The sequence below is a fragment of the Hypanus sabinus genome, chromosome 6, assembly GCF_030144855.1.
Source record: "Hypanus sabinus isolate sHypSab1 chromosome 6, sHypSab1.hap1, whole genome shotgun sequence".
In the NCBI taxonomy this organism is placed as follows: Eukaryota; Metazoa; Chordata; class Chondrichthyes; order Myliobatiformes; family Dasyatidae; genus Hypanus; species Hypanus sabinus.
In genome coordinates this window covers 23,307,695-23,333,159 of record NC_082711.1, presented here as the reverse complement: position 1 = coordinate 23,333,159, position 25,465 = coordinate 23,307,695, and the positions used below count along the sequence as shown (strand labels likewise).

The 25,465-nt window shown below is 43.9% G+C and overlaps 1 protein-coding gene across 4 annotated transcripts in view; it reads right to left on the bottom strand.

Moving 5' to 3' along the window:
* dpp6a (dipeptidyl-peptidase 6a) overlaps nt 1–25,465 on the bottom strand; it is a 642,400-nt gene that overhangs the window by 464,002 nt on the left and 152,933 nt on the right. For all 4 annotated transcript variants that reach the window (XM_059971851.1, XM_059971852.1, XM_059971853.1 and 1 more), the window contains exon 2: nt 10,593–10,707. In XM_059971851.1, the coding sequence (XP_059827834.1) occupies nt 10,593–10,707 (115 nt within the window). The remainder of the gene's footprint in view (nt 1–10,592; nt 10,708–25,465) is intronic.

Here is a 25,465-nt window from a genome sequence, read left to right as displayed (position 1 = left end):
AGCTGATCATCGAACACAACCTCCGGGCTCACTTTCAAGGTCTCTACAAACCATGCTCTCAGTTTAAAAACAATAATTAATTAATCTAATTTAATTAAATGCATTTATTTATTACTTGTTTCTTTTTGTATTTGCACGATTGTCATTCTTTCTCTGTGTGTAGCTTTTCAATGATTCTATTGTATTTCTTTGTTCTATCTAAATGCCTATACGAAAATGAATCTCAGAGTAGTATTTGGTGACATATACTCACTTTAATAATTTACATTAAATATTTTTTCTCTCTTTCCCAGTTCTGATGAAGAGCATTCAACCTGAGGCTGTACCTGTCTGGTAAAAGTACATAAATTTATAAAACACATTGATAAGGTAGGTGGCCTGAGTCTTTTTCCCCACGGTAATAATACTATCAGGCATTGGGTTAAAATGAGTGGGGGAGATTTTAAAGGCAGTTAATGGGACGTATTTTTTGTATACGGAGAGTGCAAGGTGACAGGTGTTTTCATGGGACGTGGTGGAAGCAGATGGGAGAGCAATGCAATTCAGATAGGCACACAAACAGCCAGGAGACTGAAGGAGAAAGAGCACATGTCGGCAGTGGGATTAGTTTCAACTGGAATCGTGATCAACACAGACAGGGTGGGCCAAAGGGCCTGTTATCTGCTGTGTTTTTTTATGCTTCCAGTATTTTCTGTTTTTTAAATTTTGAACTTGAACATTTTACTTGAAGATAAAGATGAGAACATTTTCTGTTGTTTTCTTATTTCACTTCTACATCTAAAGACTATATCTAGAGATGGACAATGTGGATGAGATGAAGAGCACTCAGTAAATGCGGTACACACACACACACACACACACACACACACACACACACACACACACACACACACACACGTCATTCTGTTGCACTGAGTGTGCACAATTCACTCACTTCCTCCCGGTATATTCTGGTAATAAGCCCTGAAAAGTTGGCTTTCTGGTGCCTTTTCTGTCATACCCAGTGGAATATTCCATATCTTTAGTAATGGGGATGTGTAACTGTATATATGTTATTTGTATACTGTATATGAGGTAGATACTTCTGTTTATTTTGTACTATGATTGTAACTACATTATGGGGTGCATCAGATTTTAATTCATATGTAGTCTTAAGTAATTAAAGATGGTATATCTTGGTGCCTAGTAAATGGGGCAGATCACTCTCAATAGGAGAGAGAGAGAGAGATCAGAGCTTCCAGGAATTCACACTGTACAAAAATAGTATGGAGCTATTATTGTATTTTCTGGTAAATAGCTTTTTGTAAATATTGACAGTTTCCATTTTGTTATTTTCACTAATTTTTTTGTAAGCTTGATTTTTGACACACACCCTTGCACTACAGTGCTAGGTGACTCCAGCCATTTACTTCTTTGGTCAGAACCTGCATATCTAACAATGGATGAGCTCTTCAGTAGATTCTGAATGTTTCAGACACTCACTACAACCCAGTCTCTCAAATACCAATATAAATTCCATTTTTGAAAACAAATTACATTTGTTAGCTAAGAGAATAAAATATGATAAATAATGCTTGAATTTCCATTGCTTTCCTATCTGTTTTCAAAGAATCATTTCTACATAACTTGCACTGAAGATAGGGGCAGATGAAAATGTAGATGGCTCAATCAAATGTGTAGGAGTTTCTTGTGATACACAACATTGCTATCAATAAAGATTAATACTCTGTGCATTAATATTTAACACACCGATGCAAAACTGTTTTGCAGTAATAAATCTGAATTTCCTTTACTTGTAGGAGGTGTGTATATTCAAAGGGATAGGAAATATTTTGAAACATCCTTGCCAATAGAGAAGTCACACTTACATTATTCTATTTGATAGAAAAAGGAATAGAACATAGAATAGTACAGCACATTACTGGCCCTTTGGCCCACAATGTTGTACCGACCCTCAAACCCTGCCTCCTATATAACCCCCCACCTTAAATTCCTCCATATACCTGTCTAGTAGTCACTTAAATTTCACTAGCGTATCTGCCTCCACCACTGACTCAGGCAGTGCATTCCACACAGCAATTACTCTCTGAGTGAAAAACCTTCCTCTAATATCCCCCTTGAACTTCCCTCCCCTTACCTTAAAGCCATGTACTAAGCAGTGGTGCCCTGGGGAAGAGGCGCTGGCTGTCCACTCTATCTATTCCTCTTAATATCTTGTACACCTCTATCATGTCTCCTCTCATCCTGCCTCTCTCCAAAGAGCAAAGCCTTAATCTCGCTTAATCTCTGATCATAATCCATACTCCCTAAACCAGGCAGCATGGTACTCTGTACTCTTTCCAATGCTTCCACATCCTTCCTATACTGAGGCAATCAGAACTGGACACAGTACTCCAAGTGTGGCCTTACCAGTTTTATAGAGCTCCATCATTACATCGCAACTCTTAAACTCTATCCCTCAACTTATGAGAGCTAACGTCCCATAAGCTTTACTCAATCATCTGCATTCTGCTTGCTTGTAGTGTCGTCATAGTATGTAGCTTTATTCGAAGAGTTGGCAAGACATTGAAATTGCCCACCAACACCCTTCTACCATACCTAATAAAGTGGCTACTCTACGTACAAAGTCCAACGAAAATTTATTAAAGTACATATACTGTATATCACAACATACAATCCTGAGATTCATTTTCTGCAGGCATACTCAATAAATCCAATCACCATAATAGAATCAGTGAAAGACTGCACCATTGTCGTGGACAGCAAAAGACAACAAACTGTGCAAAGACAAAAATGAGAAAAAAAAGAAATACTACTAGTAATACTTATAATAAATAAGCAGTACCGTAAACATCATGAACATGAGATGAAGAGTCCTTGAAAGTGAGTCCATAGGTTGTGGAAACAGTTCTGTGATGGGGCAGGTGAGGTTGAGTGAAGTCTGTGGTCTTCTGTGGCTGTACCATTTCCTCTTCAAGGTTCAACATGCTGTGTGTTCAAAGATGTTCTGCAGCACAGCATTTGAGTTACAGTAGCTTTCCTGTCTGCCCATTGTCCTTTGACCTCTCTCATTAATAAGTCACTTTCACCCACAGAACTGCTGCCCATTTTTTTTTTGTTTTCCGCACCATTCTCTATAAACTCTAGAGACTGCTGTGTGTGAAAATCACAGGAGATCAGCATGTTCTGAGTTACTCAAACTACCTGTCTGGCGGCAACAATCATTCCATAGTCAAAGTCATTTCTTCCCCATTGTGATGTTTGGTCTGAATAACAACTGAGCCTCTTCACCATGGCCACATGCTTTAATGCATTGAGTTGCTGCCACATGATTGGCTGATTATATATTTGCATTAATAAGCAGGTGCACAGGTGTACCTAATAAAGTGGCCATTTGTGGTGAACTATGTGCCTGTCGGGACACGCCCCTGCTGACTGCTCCTGTGGCTCCTCCCACAGGCCCCTGTATAAAGGAGATCTGCGGCCTGACGCTCGGCCTCAGTCTCCAAGACATTGTATGATAGACACTCACTCCTGGTTCCTTCTTCCAGTCAATAAAAGCCGATATCTCGCCTTACGTCTCAGTGTGAGTTATTGATGGTGCATCAATTTTGTGTGGCCTTCCACACCATTAAGCATAGTTTCCAAACAAATTGTCACTCTGATGTTGCTTTCCCCCTTCATCAAGCTGAATTCAAAGTGAGTTCACAAATCCTGTTATTTATTTTTGAGACTGTGTTATTGATGCTAACTTCAAGATATGTCGTGTGTTCTAAATTCAGGCTCCCACTAAACCAGTTTTTGTTTCAGCCTCTCTAAAACAAATTCACAGTGCTGAACAAACGGAACCTTGTGCCAGCGCCCACACATTTTGTTTTGGGAGCACAGCAACAGAACAGTCTATTAATGTGACAGAGAAGGCTCACTAAAACCCTTTCACTATTGCTGAATATGCAAATACAGTCTTCAAATGGTTCAATTTAGTATCAGAGAATGTATACAGAACTCACCCTGAAATTCTTACTCTTTACAGACATTCATGAAACAAAAAATCTCCAAAGAATGAATGACAGAAAGATCAGAACCCCAATGTCCCCCTGCTCCCTTACTCACAAGCAACAGCACAAGCACTGACAGACAGACAGACATACTTTATTGAACCCAAGGGAAATTGGGTTTCATTACAGTCGCACCAAGAATAGTGTAGAAATATAGCAATATAAAACCATAAATAATTAAATAATACTAAGCTGATTATGCCAAGTGGAAATAAGTCCCGGACCAGCCTATTGGCTCAGGGTGCCTGACACTCCGAGGGAGGAGTTGTAAAGTTTGATGGCCACAGGTAGGAATGACTTCCTATGACGCTCAGTGTTGCATCTCGGTGGAATGAGTCTCTGGCTGAATGTACTCCTGTGCCTAACCAGTACATTATGGAGTGGATGGGACACATTGTCCAAGATGGCATGCAACTTGGACAGCATCCTCTTTTCAGACACCACTGTCAGAGAGTCCAGTTCCACCCCCACAACATCAATGGTTTTACAAATGAGTTTGTTGATTCTGTTGGTGTCTGCTACCCTCAGCCTGCTGCCCCAGCACACAACAGCAAACATGATAGCACTGGCCACCACAGACTCGTAGAACATCCTCAGCTTCATCCGGCAGATGTTAAAGGACCTCACTCTCCTCAGGAAATAGAGACGGCTCTGACCCTTTTTCACATTAAGCTGCAGATGATTCTGCTCACACCATGTAACAAAGTTTCCCACCGTAGCCCTCCCCACATGCACACAATAACGAAATCCCCAAGGAGGTGTTGACCTTGTCCACCCCAACACTTTGGCATATTTCTCTCTTTAAGTAGAAACAGAAAACCCACAGCCGAACATGTCCTGACCTGAGAAATTACCTAGGGTTACTCATTCCCCTCTATTTTTCTAAGCTCCATGTACCTATCCAGGAGTCTCTTTTTGTTTCTGCCTCCACCGCCGCTGGTGGCAGCCCATTCCACACACTCAGCACTCTCTGAGTAAAATATATCTCCTCTGTAGGAGACCATCAGTTCTCTGGTCCAATGTTACAATCTTCCCTGTCACATTTCTAAGCCTCTGAACTCGAGGACTGTCGTGGGAGTAGGGGAGAGAAGAGAGGAGAGAGAGAGATGAGGGAGAGGGAGAGAGAGAGAAGAGAGAGAGGGGGAGAGGGGTGAGGGGAGAGAGAGGGAGATGGGAGAGTGGGAGGGGAGAGAGAGGGGGAGGGGGAGAGAGAGGAGAGGGGGAGAGGGGTGAGGGGAGAGAGAGGAGAGAGGGAGATGGGAGAGAGAGGGGGGAGGGGGAGAGAGAGGAGAGAGGGGGAGAGAGAGGAGAGAGGGGGAGAGGGGTGAGGGGAGAGAGAGGAGAGAGGGAGATGGGAGAGTGGGAGGGGAGAGAGAGGGGGAGGGGGAGAGAGAGGAGAGAGGGGGAGAGAGAGGAGAGAGGGGGAGAGAGAGGAGAGAGGGGGAGAGGGGAGAGGGGTGAGGGGAGAGAGAGGAGAGAGGGAGATGGGAGAGTGGGGGGGGGGGGAGAGGGAGGTGTGTGTGTGAGTGCGCACACGCGTGCAGGAGCTTTCTTCTGATAGCAGCAAACATCGTCCGCTGTCTCGATGTTTCAGTCTCTATTGTGTTATCCTTTTGCTGTGCTGCACTGCTGTCTGGATGTGCCTCGAACACTATTCTCCGACCCAGTAACTGAAGGAGCATTCGAGATGTCATAAACAAATAGCGTGTGTTCTCATATCAATATGATAGCAGAGGTTTGAAATTTCTAAAATTTGTAAGGAAAGAGAAGGTAAATGGGAATTCCAGGACAGCTCTTCCAAGAACACAAGGGCCAAGGGATCCCCTTCTATGCCATATCAGTCTGCACTCATTACGGAAGGGTAGTGCCTTCAGGGAGCAATTCTGTTTGTAAGCAAAGATTTCATCCATTAGAAGTTGCAGTCCTCTTCCATTCCCCGGTAGCTACACTGACAGCCAGCTGACTCGACACTATGTGCCGTGACTCAGATATAACATCCATATCGTTGTGCAGAGCTTTGAGCTCATAATCTAGACTGACAGTTTAGTATGACACTTCAGAATCAGGGTTTATTACCATGGATAGATGTCATGAAATGTGCTGTTCTGTGGCAGCACACATGCCACTTAGGCCTTGATTCCCCATCCCTGGGAAACAGACTGCATGTATTCACCCTGCCTATGCCCCAAGAGCCCTCTTGGTGCTTTGAATAAATGTGTGTAAACAGAACTAAGTTAAACGATTAGTGAATCCACTTGAGGAGCGTCTAAGAAAAGCTACTTTCTCCTCATTAACCCTGTAGCAATACCAAAGAGCACTGCTGTCTGTGGGGCTCTGCTAAGCACACGTCACCTGGCAGAGTATTTAAGCAGGGGTTCCAAGCATTTTTTGTGCCACAGACCAATACCATTAAGCAAGGGGTCTGTGGATCCCTGGTTGGGAATCCCTAACTTAAAGAGAGGACTGTATTCTTTGAGATTTCATTCTCAAAAATCATTGGTAAATGGAAACATATTCTGCATTTCTGGCAGAGTACTACAGTTTGTGCTTGTATTAATGTGGAGAGAATAAACTCCGAACCATAAAATGATTGCAGGGTGTTGAGAGTGTGGAATGAGCTGCCAGCACAAGTGGTTCAGGTGAGCTCGGTTTCAATGCTTAAGCAAAGTTTGGATAGGAACATGGATGGCAGGGATATGGAGGGCTGTGGTCCAGGTGGAGGGCACTGAGAGTAGGCAGTTTAAATGGTTTTGGCATGGACTAGAAGGGCCTGTTTCTGTGCTGTACATTTCTATGACTCTGTCATTGGTAAGCATGAGAAAAAAACAGGGAATTTCTTTATCTACTGCAATCACAATTTGAAAAAATTGGTCTCGTCGGGAGTGAGTCCTTCTTTCAACTAGCGAGTGAGGGAGCAACATCATCGGAGGGTGTTAGCTATTAGAAAAGTACAAGTCTTGACGGGAGGGAGTTTTACTTGAACCAATGAAAAGAAGGGAGGTGTAAGTGGAGTGGCCATTGTGGGATGGGCTAGTGTTAGAGTGGTCACGCTTTGGTGAGAACAGGCTAAGGATGCAGAGTCATTTGTTATCATTTGTCTGGATTGTGGAACTTGGGCTCGAGAAGTTGGAGTAAAAGGTACAACAAACTCAGGAGGAAGGGCTGAGTAAGTGACCTAGGTGAGTGCAAAGCTCAAAGGTTTCAAAGAGAAGGCACAGGTAAGAACAGCAAAACACACAAAATGCTGATGGAAAGCAGCGGGCCAGGCAGCATCTATAGGGACAAGCACTGAATGAGTTAGTCCTGACGAAGGGTCTCGGCCCAAAACATCGACAATGCTTGTCCCTATAAATGCTGCCTGGCCTGCTGTGTTCCACCAGCATTTTTTGTGTGTTGCTTGAATTTCCAGAATCTGCAGATTTCCTCGTGTTTGACAGGTAAAAGCAGGCAAGCTTTTTTTTATTATCTGCAAATTCATTAATTTTCAGTTCAATGAGTAGTTATGGAACAGTGAGCACAACTCTATAAGCTTTAAGGTAGCTATAGATATGGATAAGTATGGACAATACAGAAGTGTATTAAACTGGAGCAGGGAAAATTACACGAACACGGGGCAGAAACTAGGAAGATTTAATTGGCAGCAGCTGTTTTTTGGGCAAGTTCGTATCCAACAGATGGAGGGTGTTTAAAGACCAACTGCAGGGAGTACAGGACAGGAAGGACAGCAAGGGAAGAGAACCTTGGATGTTGAGGAATTTAATCAAGATGAAAAGGGAAAATTATGTAAAGCTTAGGAAGCTAGAATCAAACAGAGCCCTTGAGGATTATAAAGGAGCCAGTAAAGAACTCATGGAGGGAATTAGGAAAGCTAGGAGCTGCCACGACAATTTTGTGGCAGGTAGGATTAAAAAGAATCCCAAGGCATTCTGTACGTACCCCAGGAGCAAAAGGATAACCAGGGAGAGGGTGAGACCTCCGGGGAAACATTGAAGGATGTGGGCGAGGTCCTTAATGAGCACTTTACATCAGTATTTACCAAGGAGAAGGATGTGGAGGATTGGGAGACCAGTTTTGAGATCATTAATATGCCAGGGCATTTTGAAGTAAAGGAGGAGGTAGTGTTGGTCCTCTTAAAAAACATTAAGGTGGATAATTCCCAGGGTCTGATTTGGTATACCTTAGATTATTTAGAGAGGCAATTGAAGAGACTGCTGGGGCCTGGACCAATATCTGTGTGTCCTCTCCAGCCACAGGCAAGGTCACGGGAGGACTGTTGAGTAGCTAATGTTGTTCCACTGTTCAAGTAGGGAACCAAGGATAACCCTGGAAACTGTAGACCAGTGAGTCTCGCATCAGCAAAGGGGAAGATACTGGAAAGAATTCTTAGGGACAGGATTTTTGAGCTTTTGGAGAACCATGGCCTAATTAGAGAGAGCCAGCATGGTTTTGCACAGGGCAAGTCAAGTCTTAGCAACTTGAGTGAGTTTTTTGACAAGGTGACAGTGGAGATCGATGAAGGTAAAGCTGTGGATGTTGTCTACATGGATTTTAGTAAAGCATTTGACAAGGTTCTTCATTGTGCGTTTGGATTGATAACTAGCTTGCTCATAGAAGACAGAAGGTAGTGATCAACAGGACTTATTCTAGCTGGAGGTCTGTGTTTAGTGGTTCTCAGCAGGGATCTGTATTGGGACCTCTGCTGTTTAAGAGGTATACAAATGATCTGGGTGAAAATGGAGATGGGTGGGTGAGTAAGTTTGCAGATAATATGAGCATTGGTGGTGCTGTAGATTGGCAAACTATTAGGCAAGATATAGATGAGTTGCACAGGTGGCAGATGGAGTTTAACCCAGCCAAATATGAAGTGTTGCACCTTCAGAGGTCAAATGTAAAGAGACAGCACACTGTTAGGGGCAAGAACGTTAACAATGTTGATGAGCAAAGGGATCTTTTTTCCAAGTTCATAGCTCCCTGAGAGTGGCTCCACAGGTTCATCGGGTGGTAAAGAAGGTATATAGCATGCTTGTCTTTATTAGATGAGGCACTGAGTTCAAAAGTCAGGAAATTATGTTACAGTTTTATAAAACTCTAGTTAGATCATTCTGGAATATTGCATACAGTTCTGGTTACCCCATTATAGGTAGGGTGTTGAGGGTTTTAAGAGGGTGAAGAGAGGTTTACCAGGATGCTTCCTGGATTAGAGGGCATGTGCTGTAAACTTGGGTTTATAGTAGACAAAGTAGACAAAGAATATCTATTTCCTAAGGATGAAATGTCTAATACCAGAGGGCATGCATTTAAGGTGAGAAGGGGTAGTTTTAAAGGAGATATGAGGGGTAAGTTTTTTTTTACACAGAGTGGTGGTTGCCTGGAATACATTACCTTGGGTGGTGGTAGAGGCAGATATATTGGGGACTTTTAAAAAGACATTAGATAAGAACATGAATGTGATGCAAATGGACGGATATGGACGTTGTGTAGGCAGAAGAGATTAGTTTAGCGGCCATTTGGTTACTAATTTACTTGATTTGACGCAACATTGTGGGTCGAAGGCCCTGTTTCTGTGCTGTACTGTTCTATGTTCTATACTTTAACTGGACTTACTGGTCAGTTAATGTACATGACATTTCTCTACAGAAATCAGAAACTGTATTGTTTATTGGTGGTGAATAGCTCTGTTCGATTTCCTGTGGATGTGGAAGACACTAGATCTGTGCAGTTTACCTTTTTCTCTGTTACACAGAACAAAGAGAACAGTTCCTCCTCTCACTCTTCTTGTTTAATCTCTGCCAAAAGGGTATTGGCCTGAGATATCAATTGTTCATTCCTCTCACTTGATGCTGCCCAACCTGCTAATTTCCTCCAACATTTTGTGTGCGTGCTGCTTTGGATATCTAGCATCTGCAGAATCCCTTGTGCAGGCATATTGTGTAAAATATGGTTACTATTAAATGTTAAAGGGAGAATGCAGGACAATGGGATTGAAAGGGTGAATAAATCAGCCATAATTGCATGATGGAGCAGATCCAATTGGCTGAATGGCCTAGTTCTGCCGCTATGCTTTATGGTCTTATGGTCTGTTGTTAGTGAGCACTGTCAAGTCATCATTGACTCATGACTATCCTATTGATAGTGTAGTTATCCATAGGGTTTTCATGGCAAGATACGGAAGTAGATTGCCAGACCTTTCTTCAGCACAAATACTACTGCTGCCCAGGTTGGGACACAGCTGGATTCAAACTCAGGACCATCTGCCCTGAAGTCCAGTGCTGATGCCACTACACCACTGGCTGGTCCAAATGGTGTAATGAAATAACTTACTGCACTTCCAAGTGACTGCACACATTTATTTCTCCTTTAAGTTCAAGAACCACTTACTGGTCAGAAGCAACATGGTAGTTTTCGAGTGAATGGTAGATCATACTTAGCCAAATAATGAACTAGACTCTCCTCCCAAATTGGGCATTCCCAGCAAGTTATATATGAAGCAACACTTTGCTTCTCACAGAGAGATTAAACAATGAAGCCGCCTACCTGGAGTGAGGAGGATGACTGAGGTTACAATCAGAGAGCAGATGACGAGAATAACCAGCAGTGCGATTGCTATTCCTTTCCAGTTCCTCTGCGGAGGGTTACTCCCAACCAGTTCCTGTAAAAAGAAACAGAATCATGAATTGTACATCCACAAAGGGGAGGCAGCTGATGGGTAGACCAGACTGTGGCATGGTTTGCACATCTTACATCTGACCATTGTACCGTACCAGATGAATAGTGAGAATGTTGCAGATATGCACGTGAATCGTTTGGGCCTCCTATATACGGAAGGACCTCCCTTTTGGGCCCAAGCTTTTGAGCGCACGTTTTTGTCTCAGCGGACTCAGATCATGGCTCCCACACTGTAAGTTGCACAGTGAGTGCTGCTACTGTCATGACTCAGTAAAAACATTTAATCACACTACTTCCATTGTCATCTTATTCCATGTATACATAACAACCATATCCATAATCATGGCGACAATAGAGTTGATATTTATTGAAATGGTCCAAAATGGGCATCTGGCAGTTGGCGGCCTGGTGAAGTGAGTAGTTGCTTTGGATCAAAATACTTACAAAACTAGGAAATATTTGAATTCTGTTCCACAGCAACAGTGGAAATTAAGGACAAGAAATCTCTCGTGATAGTTGGGCAGACAATGATTACACAATTTTTTTCTTGTTTTGTCACAGTAAACGTACACGCATCAGCCTATTGGAGGATGACCTAATTTATTAGCAACATGTGAGGATTTTTTTAAAACTTAATTGATGATGCCATTCAATAACATCCATCATCAAGGGCACCCACCAACCAGGATATGCTCTTTTCCTGCTCCTGCCATCAGAAAGGAATTACAGGTGGTTTAGACCCGCACAACCAGGTTCAAGAACCGTTATTGTTTTTAACCATCAGGCTCCTGAACCAACGTGGATAACTTCACTCATCTCAACTCTGAACTCATCCCACTTTTAAGGACTCTACAACTCAATATTATCCATTAATTTTTGTACTTGCAGGGCTTGTCTTTTTTTGCACATTGATTATTTGTCCTCCTTGGCTTGTGGGTAGTTCTGCACCGACTCTATTGTATTTTTTTGTAACTACTGCAACTGCCTGCAAGAAGAGAATCTCAGGGTGGTACATCATGGCATATATGTATTTTGTTAACAAATGAACTTTGAACATTGAAAATCTAACTTGAAACCACATTAACTGTAATCCAGTGTTTCCTGAGTCTGTTAAAATGACTTTACTTCATCCGTTTGGATTTTTATACGTTGTATTAATGAATTCTTTCTTGCTCTGTCCATACCAATTGCTATTTTAAGGAATGCTGAAGTTAACATGAAACCAAGGGAAAATGCACCAGAAGCATACATTCGTAACAGTTGCTCTGCTGTCCCAGATAGTTGCCAAAACCTACACTGGACTCTTCGAAGAATGCTCAGGACTGTGCAAAAGTCTCAGGCACCTATACATAATTAGGGTACCTAAGACATTTGCACTGTACTGTATTTGTCAAAGTGGAGCAGTGAATGATATGAAAATCTAGCGGGAACAAAGGATGTTGGGAATGGTGAGAGTGGAGCGCCATGAGAGATGTGGGACAGGTGGCAGAGAAGGAATGCCAGGGGTGGGGAGGAGGAAGGGGTGGGTCTAGCGTGGGTGCAGACACATGCAACCCTGAGACACCAGGCAAGGTCATTTGATTCCAAACAATTGGTCTATTAATCATTACAGAATGTCTCCCTGGTGCTTCCCACTCCCTCCCCCCTTCCTTCCCCCCTTCCTTCCCCCCTTTCCCAGCCATGATTCCCCTCTTTCTGCCCCCTTCCCACCCGCAGTCCACAATAGAGACCCATATCACAATCAGATTTATTATCACTCACATACATCGTGAATTTGTGATTTTTTTTTGTGGCAGCAGTACAGTGTGAAACATAAAATTGCTATAGTGCTGTGCAGAAGTCTAGTTAGATATCCTGTGTATATGCTTGAGACTTTTGCACAGTGCTGTGGATTAGCAGCACACTACCTGCTGAGGAGCCCTGGAAGGCTTCTTCAGCAGTTCACCTGCAAAAAGAAAGTTAACAAGGCAGGTCAGAGGCTGGGTCTCACTCAGGGGAGAGCCTGCCCCGAACAGCTTCATTAACTTCATCTTCTGACTTCTCAGAGGCTCTCCTCCATCTACAAGACACAGCAGTGAGATTCAGAACAGCTACATCTCCGAAAACAAACAACCTGGAAAGTTTACACCAGCCAGGGTAAAGAAACCCAGAAGGGCATGCCTCCCACTGCCCTGAACACTTACTACCTCTCCCAATTGCGCACCGCCGACAGACGACGGCGGCTTGTCAAGGGTTACACAGACAGCACAATCCTCCCTATCATCTAGGACATCTTCAAAATGTGGTGCCTCTAAAAGGCAACATCTATCATTAAAGACCCTCAGCATCGAAGAACGTGCCCTCTTCTCATTACTATCAATGGGGAGATGAACAGGATTATGAAGACTCATAATCAGCTTCTTCCTCCCTGCCTTCAGATTTCTGAGCAGTCCTTGAAGCTGTGAACACTTCTTCACCATACCCCTTTTGTCCAGAAATAGCCGATTTTCTTAGCTTGTAATTTACAGTAATGTCACACATTAAACTGCTCAAAGCAACAAACTTCATGATATATGCTAGCTATAATAAACCTGGTTCTAATTCCGATTCATCGTCAAAATGGATCAGGGAGCCAAAGGTAGTGTAGCGATTAGTGAGACGCTATGACAGCTCGGGGTCGGAGTTCAGAGTTCAATTCCCGTGTCCACTGTAAGAAGTTTGTAAATCCTTCCTGCGAGCCTGTGGGGTTCACCCAGGTGCTCTGGTTTCCTCCCACAGTCCATAGGCATACTGGTTCGTAGGTTAATTGGTCATTGTAAATTGCCCTGTGTTTGGGCTGGGGTTAAATCACTGGGTTGCTGGGTGGTGTGGTTCATTGTCTTAGAAGGGCCTGTTCCACAGTGTATTTCAAAATAAATTATAAAGAGGCACAAGGTAATAACACCAAATGATGCTTCATTTAATTAGGAAATATTCTTCCATTCTTTCACCAGTCCAAATCCCAGAATCCCCTGCATGACATCACTGTGGGAATACATTCACTGACAGGACTGCAGCAACTCACTCCATGTTTTCTTTAAGTTGTCAAAAGGAAGATTGTTTTGGAGCCAGGAGAAGCAGGAATGTTTGATGGAATCAATGGATCCTACCCCTCGCTCCATTCTATCCCTCTCCTGGGATATGACAGGAGTTAACGTCAAGAAGACAGAGGAGAGAGCCAATAGTATTGGCAGCTCTTTGCGAGGCAAAGACCAGGTTCTGAATCAGAGCCAGAAGCAGGTTTACTGTGAGTGTTAAATGACATGAAATTTGTAGGTTTGCGGCAGTAGCCCAGTGCAAAGGCATAAAATTGCTACACGTCACAAAATAATAAATAGTGAGGTGCAGCATGCACAAAATGCTGGAGGGACTCAGCAAGTTGGGCAGCATCTATGGAGGGGAATAAATATTCAAGGTCATGGGGCAAAACCCTTCATAATGCGGTTCATGTTGCTAAATCTCTCTATTCTGCTCTGAGGATCGTCATGCTGGTGTGGGGCAGAGGCTTATGAGCTCCTTCCAAGATGTGTTATTTTATCCGGCTGTATCTTCCTCTATCCTGTCATCAGTTCATGGAGCAACAACCGTGCGCTGCCATATGGTAACCCAGGAAGTCTGTGGCTCACTCAGGGTGGTCTCGCTCTCTGAATCAGTCTCGGCAGCAGCTAGCAGCAGGGGATTCGGTAACGGGAGAGCTTGAGATATTTTTTCCCCTCGTTCAATATTCAGACATGAAATAGCTCCGCTGGGTATCCTTCTCAAAGCCAAGGTTACTGATTCACCTTACAGCTTCTCACTTCATCACCCTCTCCCACCTCACCTGGCTTCGAATGTCGCCTTTTTGCTTGTACTCCTCCTCCCTTCTTATTACACCTTCCTCCTCCTTCCTTTTCAGTCTTGATAAAGAGTGTTTGCCCACAACATCGACTGTTTACTCTCCTTTGTGGATGCTGCCCGTTCCTCCAGCATTTTGTGTGTGCTACCCTGGATTTCCAGCGTCTGCAGAACTGCTTGTGCTTATGGAGATCTAAGAGGCAATGTTACCTGCTGCTTAGTGAAAACTGACCACGGAGGTGGATCACAAACACAAGTGATTTTGCAGATGCTGGAAATCAGATCAGCACACACAAAATGCTGGACGAACTCAGCAGGTCAGGAAGCAACTGAAGAGGGGAATAAATAGTCAATGTTTTGGGCCAGGACCCTTCGTTGGGACTGGAAATGAAGGGGTAGGAGGCCAGAATAAGAAGATGGGGGTGGGGAATGGAGTACAAACTGGAAGGGAGGTAGGTGGGTGTTGATTGACACTGATTGGTGGGCTGATAAAGGTGGAAGAGATAAAGGGCTGAAAAAAGTGAAGAAGATTTCACCTAATATGCACAAAATGCTGGAGGACCACAGGAGGACAAGCAGCACCTACGGAAAAGAGTAAACAGTCGGCGTTTTAGGCCGCGACCCTTCAGCAGGACGGCTCGAAACGTCATCTGCTTAATCTTTTCCATAGATGCTACCTGGCTTGTTGAGTTTCTCCAGCATTTCATGTGTATTGCTAGTATCTGCAGATCTTCTCTTGTCTGAAGGTTCTGTCTAGCACCTGCCACGTTGTGCTACTTCCCCTCCCTCCACCTTCTTCTGCTTTCTTCCCTCTTCCCTTCCATTCCTGATGTAGGGTCTCGGCCCGAAACAGTGACTGATTATTCCCCTCCACAGATGCTGCCTGACCTGCCGAGACCCTCCAACTTTCTGTGTGTGTTACAGTACTCCCTTCCCCTGTGATTCAAAACAGCTTTATCAAATTGTGTCTTCGAGCAATTCAGGCCTGTAGCCTGGCTTGGCATTCCATGTAAAACAAGAAAAGACTTCAGCAGTGAAAATTAAACAGTCTCATTTTATGGCTGCTTTGTTCCTGACCTTCCTTGAACTCCGCAGAATACACCAGCTGTCTCAGTGTCTCTAGTCATCACTGTATTTAACCCAGCTGTTAGAGTTTAATGGGAAATACAATGAGCGGAATAACCTCTATTCCGTTGTATTGTATTATCACTGTTAATACAATACACACAGTGTGCCCCCCCTTGTAAACTGCTGAAGTCACTTAAAGCTGAGCTGCACAGGAATTTCGTTTGATAGCGGGTGGAGCGGTGCGCAGGCCGGATCCTATATAGATATTTGTAAGGTTAAGGAATTGGGCCAGCACAGTTAGCGCATCACTCCATAGCACCAGGGATCCCCCATCCCCACCGCCCAGTCGGGATTCTGCCACCTGTGAGAAGTGTGCATGTACTCGTCGTGGCCTTGTGAGTTTCCCCTGGGCACGCCGGCCTCCCCCAGCGTCCCAGAGACCGAGGGTTAGGGTTAGTGCTACGTTGGTGCCAGAAGTGTGGTGCTACTTTGTGGGCTGCCCACCACAAAACGAAGCACTTCACTGTCTGACTGCCAGGCGAAGTGGCACAGAGGATTAGCTGAGGCCCAAAGCAGATATGTGGAATCAGAGAGAATGGTGAGGCAGCCTTGAGGAGCGTACTCAATGCTCAAGTACATTCTGAAGTAAGCTTCGCGTAAATACAGAGGGTCTGAGGCACAGAAACGAACTCGTGCTCCATATCAAACACAAGAGATTCCGCAGGTGCTGGAAATCCTGAGCACACACACAAAATGCTGGAGCAACTCAGTATATCATCTAGCATCAATGGGGGGAACAAACAGCTGTTCTTTCAGGCCAAGATTCTTTACCAGGACCAGACAGGAGAGGGGTGGAAGCCAGAGTAAGTTTTGGGGGAGAGGGGGTGTACAAGCTGGCAGGTGATGGGCAAGAAGGCTCAATGGAGGTGGTGGAGTGGGAATGAAGTGAGAAGCTGTCAGGGGATAGGAGGAAGAAGTGAAGGACTGAAGGAGGAGTCTAATGTCGACTGTTTATTCCCCTCCACAGATGCTGCCTGATTTTCTGGGTTCCTCCAGCACTTTGTGAGTGTAACTTAATTTCCAGTCGCTCGTGGTGGGATTGAAAGCTTACAACCCAAGATCAGCGGCTCAGCCTTTAAACTAGTTCACGCCGTGGGCTTGAATTCATATCAAGACTGTAAATAATTATTACAATGAAAAGTCAGCTGACCTGCTGCAAATGTTTGCCAAATTAGATCTTGGTCCGTTAGATCATAAAGCGTTAAGAATTAACGCCAGTAGCAGAATTAGGCCCACTGAGTCTGCTCCGCCATTCTGTCATGGCTATTTTATTATCTGTTCCTACTCCATTTTCCTGCATTCTCCCAGTAATCTTTGATATTCTTACTAATAATGAACTTATCAACCTCTGCTTTAAAATATACCCCATGCTTTGGCATCCAGGCCCGCCCATGGTCATGCATCCCACAGATTCGCCATCCTCCTACAGAAATTGTCTCCGTTCTAAAGGGACATCCTTTTAATCTGAATTTGGACCCACCCCCCCCCCACCCCCACTTCACTATACGAAACATCCTCTCCACATCCACTCTATCTTGGCCTTTGAATATTTGATAAGTTTTCAATGAGATTCCCCATCATTCTTCTCAACCTCAACAAATACAGGCCCAGAACCATCAAATGCTTATCTGGGCCTGGGCCTGTACCATCATCATTAACGGACGGACACTGGGGTGTCTTTGTGAAGAAAAAAGTTAAAGAAACTTTAATTATTTTGCTGCACAGTACTTCATAACACTGGTCTGAACTGAAGACTGAGACATCTCACAGCTATTATTTTAGTTTGATCTCAGCAATAATGTTCAATTTCAGCAGGATTAAATGATACATTTGGAGTAGAGTGATTTCATACCCATTTTACTTTGAGATAGAAATGTGATCAATTGCTGTGTCATCCCTTTCTGTACTTGCAAAGATAAATTGGATTTTAGTGTAATATGGGCCATCAGTGGTTCTCAGCTAAGAGTTTCCATAGAGATAAAAAAAAAGAAGCAGTGCTATTAAAATAAGATAATTTACTTCTTTGAATTTCATTGGGGATAACAAAATCATTGAGAAAATGTGAAATCAAATTTTATCACTGAACAAATGCATGACCTAAGCCTCATTTCAGAATAATGTTATGGATGAACAAGAAGTTACTGTCGTGTGAAATTCACAGCCAGACATTCAACATATGATACTCTGCTGTCTCTGATTATGACAACCAGCTGGGTTACTGTCATATCCAACAACAAATAATTAACCAAGGCCCATACACAGTCAGTGGCCATTTATTAGGTACACTTTCTCGTTAATGCAAATATCTAATCAGCCAATCCTGTGACAGCAACTCAATGCATAAAAGCATGCAGACATGGTCAAGAGATTCAGTTGTTGTTTAGACCAAACATCAGGATGGGGAAGAAATGTGATCTAAGTGACTTTGACTGTGGAAAGATTGTGGGTGCCAGACGAGGGGGTCTGGGTATCTCAGAAATTGCCGATCTCCAGGGATTTTCATGCACAACAGTCTCTGGAGAATGGAGAACTAAAAAAAAAATAATTCCATATGGCAGTTCTGTGAGCAAAAATGCCTCATTAATAAGAGAGGTCTGAAGAGAATGGCCAAATTGGTTCAAACTGACAGGAAGGTAACAGTAACTCAAATAACCACCCATTCTAATAGTGCTGTGCAGAAGAGCATCTCTGAAAGCACAACACATCGAACCTTGAAGTGGATGGGCTACAGCAGCAGAAGACCATGAATATACACACAGTGGCCACTTTATTAAGTACAGTACTTAGCGTAGACAAGTTAGTTCATTAACAATAATGGAAATACACTTGAGCCATCAATGCTGACTGAAAATGCTTAAAGGTTTACTGTCCGTATCTTGCAAACCACAGATAAATAGTGCATCATTTTTTAAATACAAATGTTAATACAAAGTATTAAGTGCCAAAAATCAAGTCCAGTAAAGTACTTTTTGATGAGATATCAACTAATCTCAAATTAGATTAAACATAATCCTTCTGATTGCAAAAGGATAGTTTGCAGGAGCAATAGGGTATCAATAGGGCCTCTGCTAGAGGGACTGAACTTAAGAGCAGGAAGGTTATGTTGCAACTGTACAGGGTATCGACTTCCGTCGTTCCTTTGGACCTGTCATCAGCATTGGGGGGAGGTTCCCACTGCATGGGCAACAGACGGATCTCCATATCAACGCTGCCCTGGCTTGCGCCCTGGAGAGGCCACTCCAGCTTCACTTTATAGCGTCAGACAAACATGGGAAGCAGCAGTTACTGGTTATAGGTCATAATGCTTGATTGGCGTAGAGCAAGGCGCCAGGGGTTGCTTCCAATGGCGGGGGAGACCATTGCATTTCACTGGGCAGCCCCCAGCCAACAAGGTGCTGTCCTGCCACAGTCCGTCTTCTTCATTGGGTGCATGGGGATAATGGATTATTCCATGAAGAGCTGACTATAACTACTGCACCGACAAGAAAGAAAACAAATCGAATAAGACAACTCTCCTTAAGTTGGGATGTTGGAATGTCCGCACAATGATGACTGGACTTGTCCAAAACCTCAAGGATATCGAAGATGCACAAAAAACAGCAGTCATTAACAATCAGCTACTAAGGCTCAAGGTGGGTATAGCTGCCTTACAAGTAACACGTATGGCGGATTCAGGTACACTGAAGGAAAGGGACTACACATTTTTCTGGCAGGGAAAGAACCAGGACAAGCCCTGCAAGCATGGAGTGGGTTTGGCCGTTAGGAACTCCTTGTTGCAAATGGTGGAGCCACCAGAAAATGGATCAGAACGGCTTATGACTCTCCGCCTACACACCAGTCATGGCCCAATATCTCTCGTGAGTGTGTATGCCCCTACCTTGAACTCCACCTCTGAGGCAAAAGACAGGTTTTATGACAAATTAGAAGCTGTTGTTAGGAATATTCCCACTGATTAGCTCCTCGTACTCCTTGGTGACTTCAACGCCAGAGTGGGAGCTGATAATGATTCCTGGCCGTCCTGTCTTGGCCACTTTGGAAATGGCAAAATAAGTGACAATGGACAACGTCTGCTGGAATTCTGCTCCTATCACGGCCTGTGTGTAACTAACTCCTACTTTCAGATGAAGTCACAGTATAAGGTCTCATGGCAACATCCACATTCTAAACATTGGCACCAACTAGACATGATCATCACCAGGTGCTCTTTCATCAACTCTGTACTAATCATCCGCTCCTGCCACAGTGCAGACTGCGATATGGATCATGCCTTAGTATGCTGCAAGATAATAGTACGTCCAAAGAAAACAAACTGGAAAAGCTCAACACAACAGAGATGGAACAGTCAGAAAAGGTTGACCAATTTGCCAAGTCAGTACACAGGGTGCTGTAACAACCTCCTCACAAGGAGACACTGCAACAGAACAATGGTCATACCTTCATGACACCATCCACGAATCAGCACTCTCTATTTTGGAAGAAGGACCACAAAGAGCAGTGACTGGTTTGAGGCAAAGTCCAACATCATGACTCCTGTCATCGAAACCAAGTGTGCAGCTCTCACAGAGTACAAGCGCTCACCATCCGACAAAACACTCCAGGCTCTTTGAGCTGCTAGAAGCAAAGTGCAACACTGCAAGGCAGTGCGCAAAATGAGTACTGGCTCCAGCTCAGTGAGGACATTCAGACAGCAGCTGTGACAGGCAACATCAGATTGATGTATGGTGGTATCAAGAAGGCCCTTGGCCCATCGCAGAGCAAGACAGCACCCATGAAGTCATCCAGCGGTGAAATAATCACCGATAAGAGCAAGCAGATGGAACGCTGGGTAGAACACTACTCTGAGCTCTACTCGAGGGAAAGTGTTGCTGCTAGCTCAGCCATTGATGCCATTGATTGTCTACCAGTCATGGATGAACTCGAGTCCGTACCAACCATTGAGGACCTGAGCGAGGCAATTGACAGTCTGGCCCCAGGGAAAGCTCCTGGCAATGATGGGATTCCTCCAGACCTGATCAAGCACTGCAAGAGCTCACTCCTCCAACCTTTACACAAGATCCTCTGTCAGTGCTAGAAGGAAGGAGCCATACCACAGGATATGTGCAACTCCAAAATCGTCACTTTGTACAAGAACAAGGGTGATAGGAGTGACTACAACAACTACAGGGGAATCTCCCTCCTGAGTATTGTCGGCAAAGTCTTTGCTCGTGCAGCTCTGGCATGTCTACAAACTCTGGCAGAACGAATCTACCCTGAGTCCCAATATGGATTTCGTGCAAGGAGGTCAACTGTCGATATGATTTCCTCACTCCGTCAACTCCAGGAGAAATGCAGGGAACAACAGAAACCCCTCTATGTCACTTTCGACCCTGTCAGCAGGGATGGGTTCTTTCAGATTCTCCTCAAGATCGGCTGTTCCCCGAAACTCCAAAGTATCATCAAGTCATTCCATGATGACATGAGGACTACTGTTCAGTACGATGACAGCTCATCAGAACGCTTCGCTATTCGTAGTGGAGTCAAACAAGGATGCGTGTTGGCCCCAACATTATTCGGCATCTTCTCTATGCTATTGAAGCACACGTTTGGGACATTGACAGAAGGCATCTACATGCACACCAGGTCTGACGGGTGGCTGTTCAACCCTGCACGCCTGAGAGCAAGAACAAAGATGTGAAAGATCTTAATACGTGACATGCTCTTTGCCGATGATGCTGCTATAACCTCGCACACCAAACAGCAACTACAAACTCTCATGGACCGCTTTTCTAAGGCATGCAAGGACTTCGGGCTTACTATCAGCCTAAAGAAAACAAACGTCTTTGCCCAGAACATAGTGGGGACACCAGTCATTACCATCAACAATTACAATCCACGAGTTCACATACATGGGGCGACACTCTCTCCCTTGATGCTGAAATCAATAGGTGTATCGGCAAAGCAACATCGATCCTTGCTCGACTCTCCTCGCGGGTCTGGGAGAATCCAAAGCTCGCTACAAAGACCAAGACTGCCTTGTACAATGCATGCGTTATCAGCACCCTCCTGTATGGTAGCGAGAATTGGACCATCTACTCCAAACAGGAGAGGAAACTCAATAGTTTTCACCTGCACAACCTTCGCTGCATCTTTGGTATCACCTGGAAAGACTAAGTCCCAATCTCTGAGGTCCTCTCCCACACCGGACTTCCCACAATGTTCACAGTTTTGAGACAACTCAGACTGCGCTGGTTGGGCCACGTTTATCGTATGAAGGATGGTAGACTGCCAAAGGACATCCTCTACTGAGAACTAGCAACAGGCAAGAGGAACGTTGGTAGACCCCAGCTTTGCTTCAAGGACCTCTGCAAGTGCGACATGAAAGGCTTAAAAATCAACACAGAGTGCCGGAAGGATACGGCAACAAATGGTGATGTACCCTTCAGCAACATCTAGAGCAAGGTGAAAGAGTGATCCTGCGTCAGTTTGAGGAGAGGAGAGCTAAATGGAGAGCAGAGCGGACAACAATTCCACGACTCCTTACACATGCAGCAACCATGGCAGAGCTTACCATTCCAGGATCGGCCTCAACAGCCAGTCAACGCTGCTCGACAAACCAATGACTACCAGAGGCACAGTACCCATGGTCGACCACCACCGACGGAGGCCGCACTCGGGGTACTGTTGAAGTCACACCTGGAGCACTGTATGCAGTTCTGGACTCCTCACTCGTGGAAACATATGTTGGCTTTGGAGGTAGTGCAGAGGAGGTTTATTAGGTTAATTCTAGATGCGGGGATATGTATAAGGACCGAAAGATCTAAAAAATAGCTGTATTTGTCACATGTAAATCAAAACATTGAAACATACAGTGAAACGCATTGATTGTGTCAACAACTAACACAGTGTAATGAAGGCTGAGACGGCAGCCAATGCTTCCAGCGTCAACAGAGAATGCCCACAACTTCGTAACCCCCAAAGGCTTTGGAATGTGGGAGGAAACCAGAGCATCCAGAGGAAATCCATGTAATCGCAGAAATCTCGTACAAACTCCTTACAGACAGCAGTGGGAATTGAACCTCGATCTCAGGCGCTGTAAAACTTTACGCTAACTGCGACGTTACCATGCTACTTATGCAGAGAGATTGATTTGTGTGAGATGATGCTCACTGGAATTCAGAAGAACGAGAGGGGATTTTAGAGAGTCATATAAAATTGTAAAAGGGACCGATAAGATAGACAGGAAAGCTGTTTCTATGGGTAATTGAGACAAGAAACAGGACACTATCTCAAGATTCAATGGAATAGATATAGGACAGAGATGAGGAGAAACTACTTTTCCTAAAAAGTAGTAAATTTGTGGAATTCTCTGCCCAGGGAAGCAGTATAGGCTACCTTATTAAATATATTTAAGAGACGGAAAGATAAGGTTTTTTCATAGCAGCGGAATTAAGGATATTGAGAAAGAGTTGGGAAGGTGGAACTGATCAGCTGTGATTTTACTGAATGCCAGAACAGGCTTGGAAGGCCCGAAAGCCGACTCTTGCTCCTAGTTCATATAATTTTATGTTCTCATTGCAGAATTAACATTTTGTTGATGGGAAAATAAAACGTTGATGTCTTTGATTATAGAAAAAAGTTCTCTTTAACATTGAGCAGAGAACTCCCATAGTGGCAAAATAATCCTTACACAATTTACAAGCCTGGTTACTGGCCAATCCTAATATATTTAGCTATGTTAATTGTCCATCTCCTCACTAAATCTCTTAATCATGTTTTGCAGAAGAAGAAAAATTAATTACTTAAAATTTACATTAACAGTTGTATTGTCTTTCATAATTATACTCTGTTTGCTAAGCCAAGCAACAACCCACAGTTAAACTTCATTACATATTGTTGACCAGTTGGTTACAAGCTGTTTCACAGTTCAGTTGCCTCAAGAACATGCTTAATTCAATGTACTAAGTGCTTTCTTTGGGACTGTCTGAACAACCACTGTTCTGTGAAGAAAATATTTTCTTCTCATTTTGTCCTGGGGCAGGTGTTGTTAATTTTAACATGCTTCTCCTCTGCCCGCCATTCCAGTTAAATAGTCTGCTTACATCTGCATCATCCACATGTCTCAGCACTTCAGAGGCCTGGCTTTTGTCTCTCCTGCGAAATCTGCCTTCGTTGTGTGAGTCTTTTTCACATCTGAATGCAGGCTGGTACTTTGTCCATTTCTTTGCACTCGTAACAACATATCCTGGAATTAGTTATTGATAGTTTGTATCATGAATATTATATAGTCATTACCACTGGTAGGATCCCTTCCAAGTCACATCCATCCTGACTCAGAAACATTAGGTCCAAGCTCCAGGGCTCTCGATTGGACATCCCAGTGAGGCAGCAACTTCTCAAGAAGACAACTCACTGATACTTACAGGGGATGGGGATTACTGTAGACCTTACTGGCAATCATTGTCCCGAGTTAGTGAAATAATACAGGCATTACACTGAAAAATCAAGATAGCCAGTGGATTATACAGAATGGTAACAGGCCATTCAGCCCAATACATCCATGTTGACCAAATTGCCTGCTTGAGCTTGGTCCCATTTCTTTTTGCTTGGTCCACATCTGAAGAGAGAGCTTAGAGAGCTAGGTAGAAAGCTGAGAAGTCGGATCTTCAGGGTTGTAATTTCTGGATTGTTGCCTGCGCCATGCGCCAGTGAGGGTAGAAACAGGATGATTTGACAGATTAATGTGTGGCTGAGAAGCTGGTGCAGGGGGCAGGGCTTCAGGTTTTGGATCTCTTCTGAAGGAGGCATGACCTGTACAAAAATGACAGGTTGCAACGGAACCCAAGGGGGCCAATATTTTTGTGGGCAGGTTTGTTAGAGCTTTTGGGGAGGGTTTAAACTAATTTGGCGGTGGGAACCAGAGTGAAGGGACTCAGATAGGATGGATGGTAAAAAAGCGAAGATAGCATGCAGTCAGACTGCCAGGAAGATGAGGCAGATGTCAGGACAGAACTGCAGCCAAACGGTGAGCACTGGTGCATTAGGGATGCAGAATCAAAATATTTAAAATGCTAAATTAAATAAATAGTACAAAAAGAGAAGGGGAAAATTGCGGTGTGCTGATGTTCAAGGGTTCAATGTCCATTCAGACATCTGATGGCGGAAGGGAAGAAGCTGTTTCTGAATCACTGAGGCTCATACCTCCTCCCTGATAGTAACAATGGGATGGGGGCACGTCCTGGGTGATGGGGATCCTTTATAATGGATGCTGCCTTTTTGATGCATCGCTCCTTGAAGGGGTTCTGGATGGTAGGGAGAGTTTCCCACATTTCTGGTTTTATTTCAGATTTTCAGGATTTGTAAATTCTGGTTTTGGATGACAACTATCTCAGCTTTCACTGTTTTTACTTAACTCATTAAATCTCTCTTCACAGCTGTAGTGCGTTTCAAAGGAAGCAATCCCAGCCCAGCCATCTTTCACCCTAGCTACAATTCTCTCCATTCGTGGCAAAATCCCTGTAAATGAAGATCTCAACAAAAAATGGATTTCTGGGGGAAAAGACAGATGAGTTAATGAAATGTATGAATCATAAAATAATGAAATTCATTAATAATGAATTAATGATGGTGTGGCAGTGTACTGTGGACGGGATGGTGGCGTAGTGGTTAGTGTAACATTATTAGAGCACCAGTGACCCGGGTTCAGTTCCTGCTAGTCTCTGTAAGGAGATTGTCCATTCTTCTCATGACTGTGTAGGTTTCTTCCGGGTGCTCTGGTTTCCTCC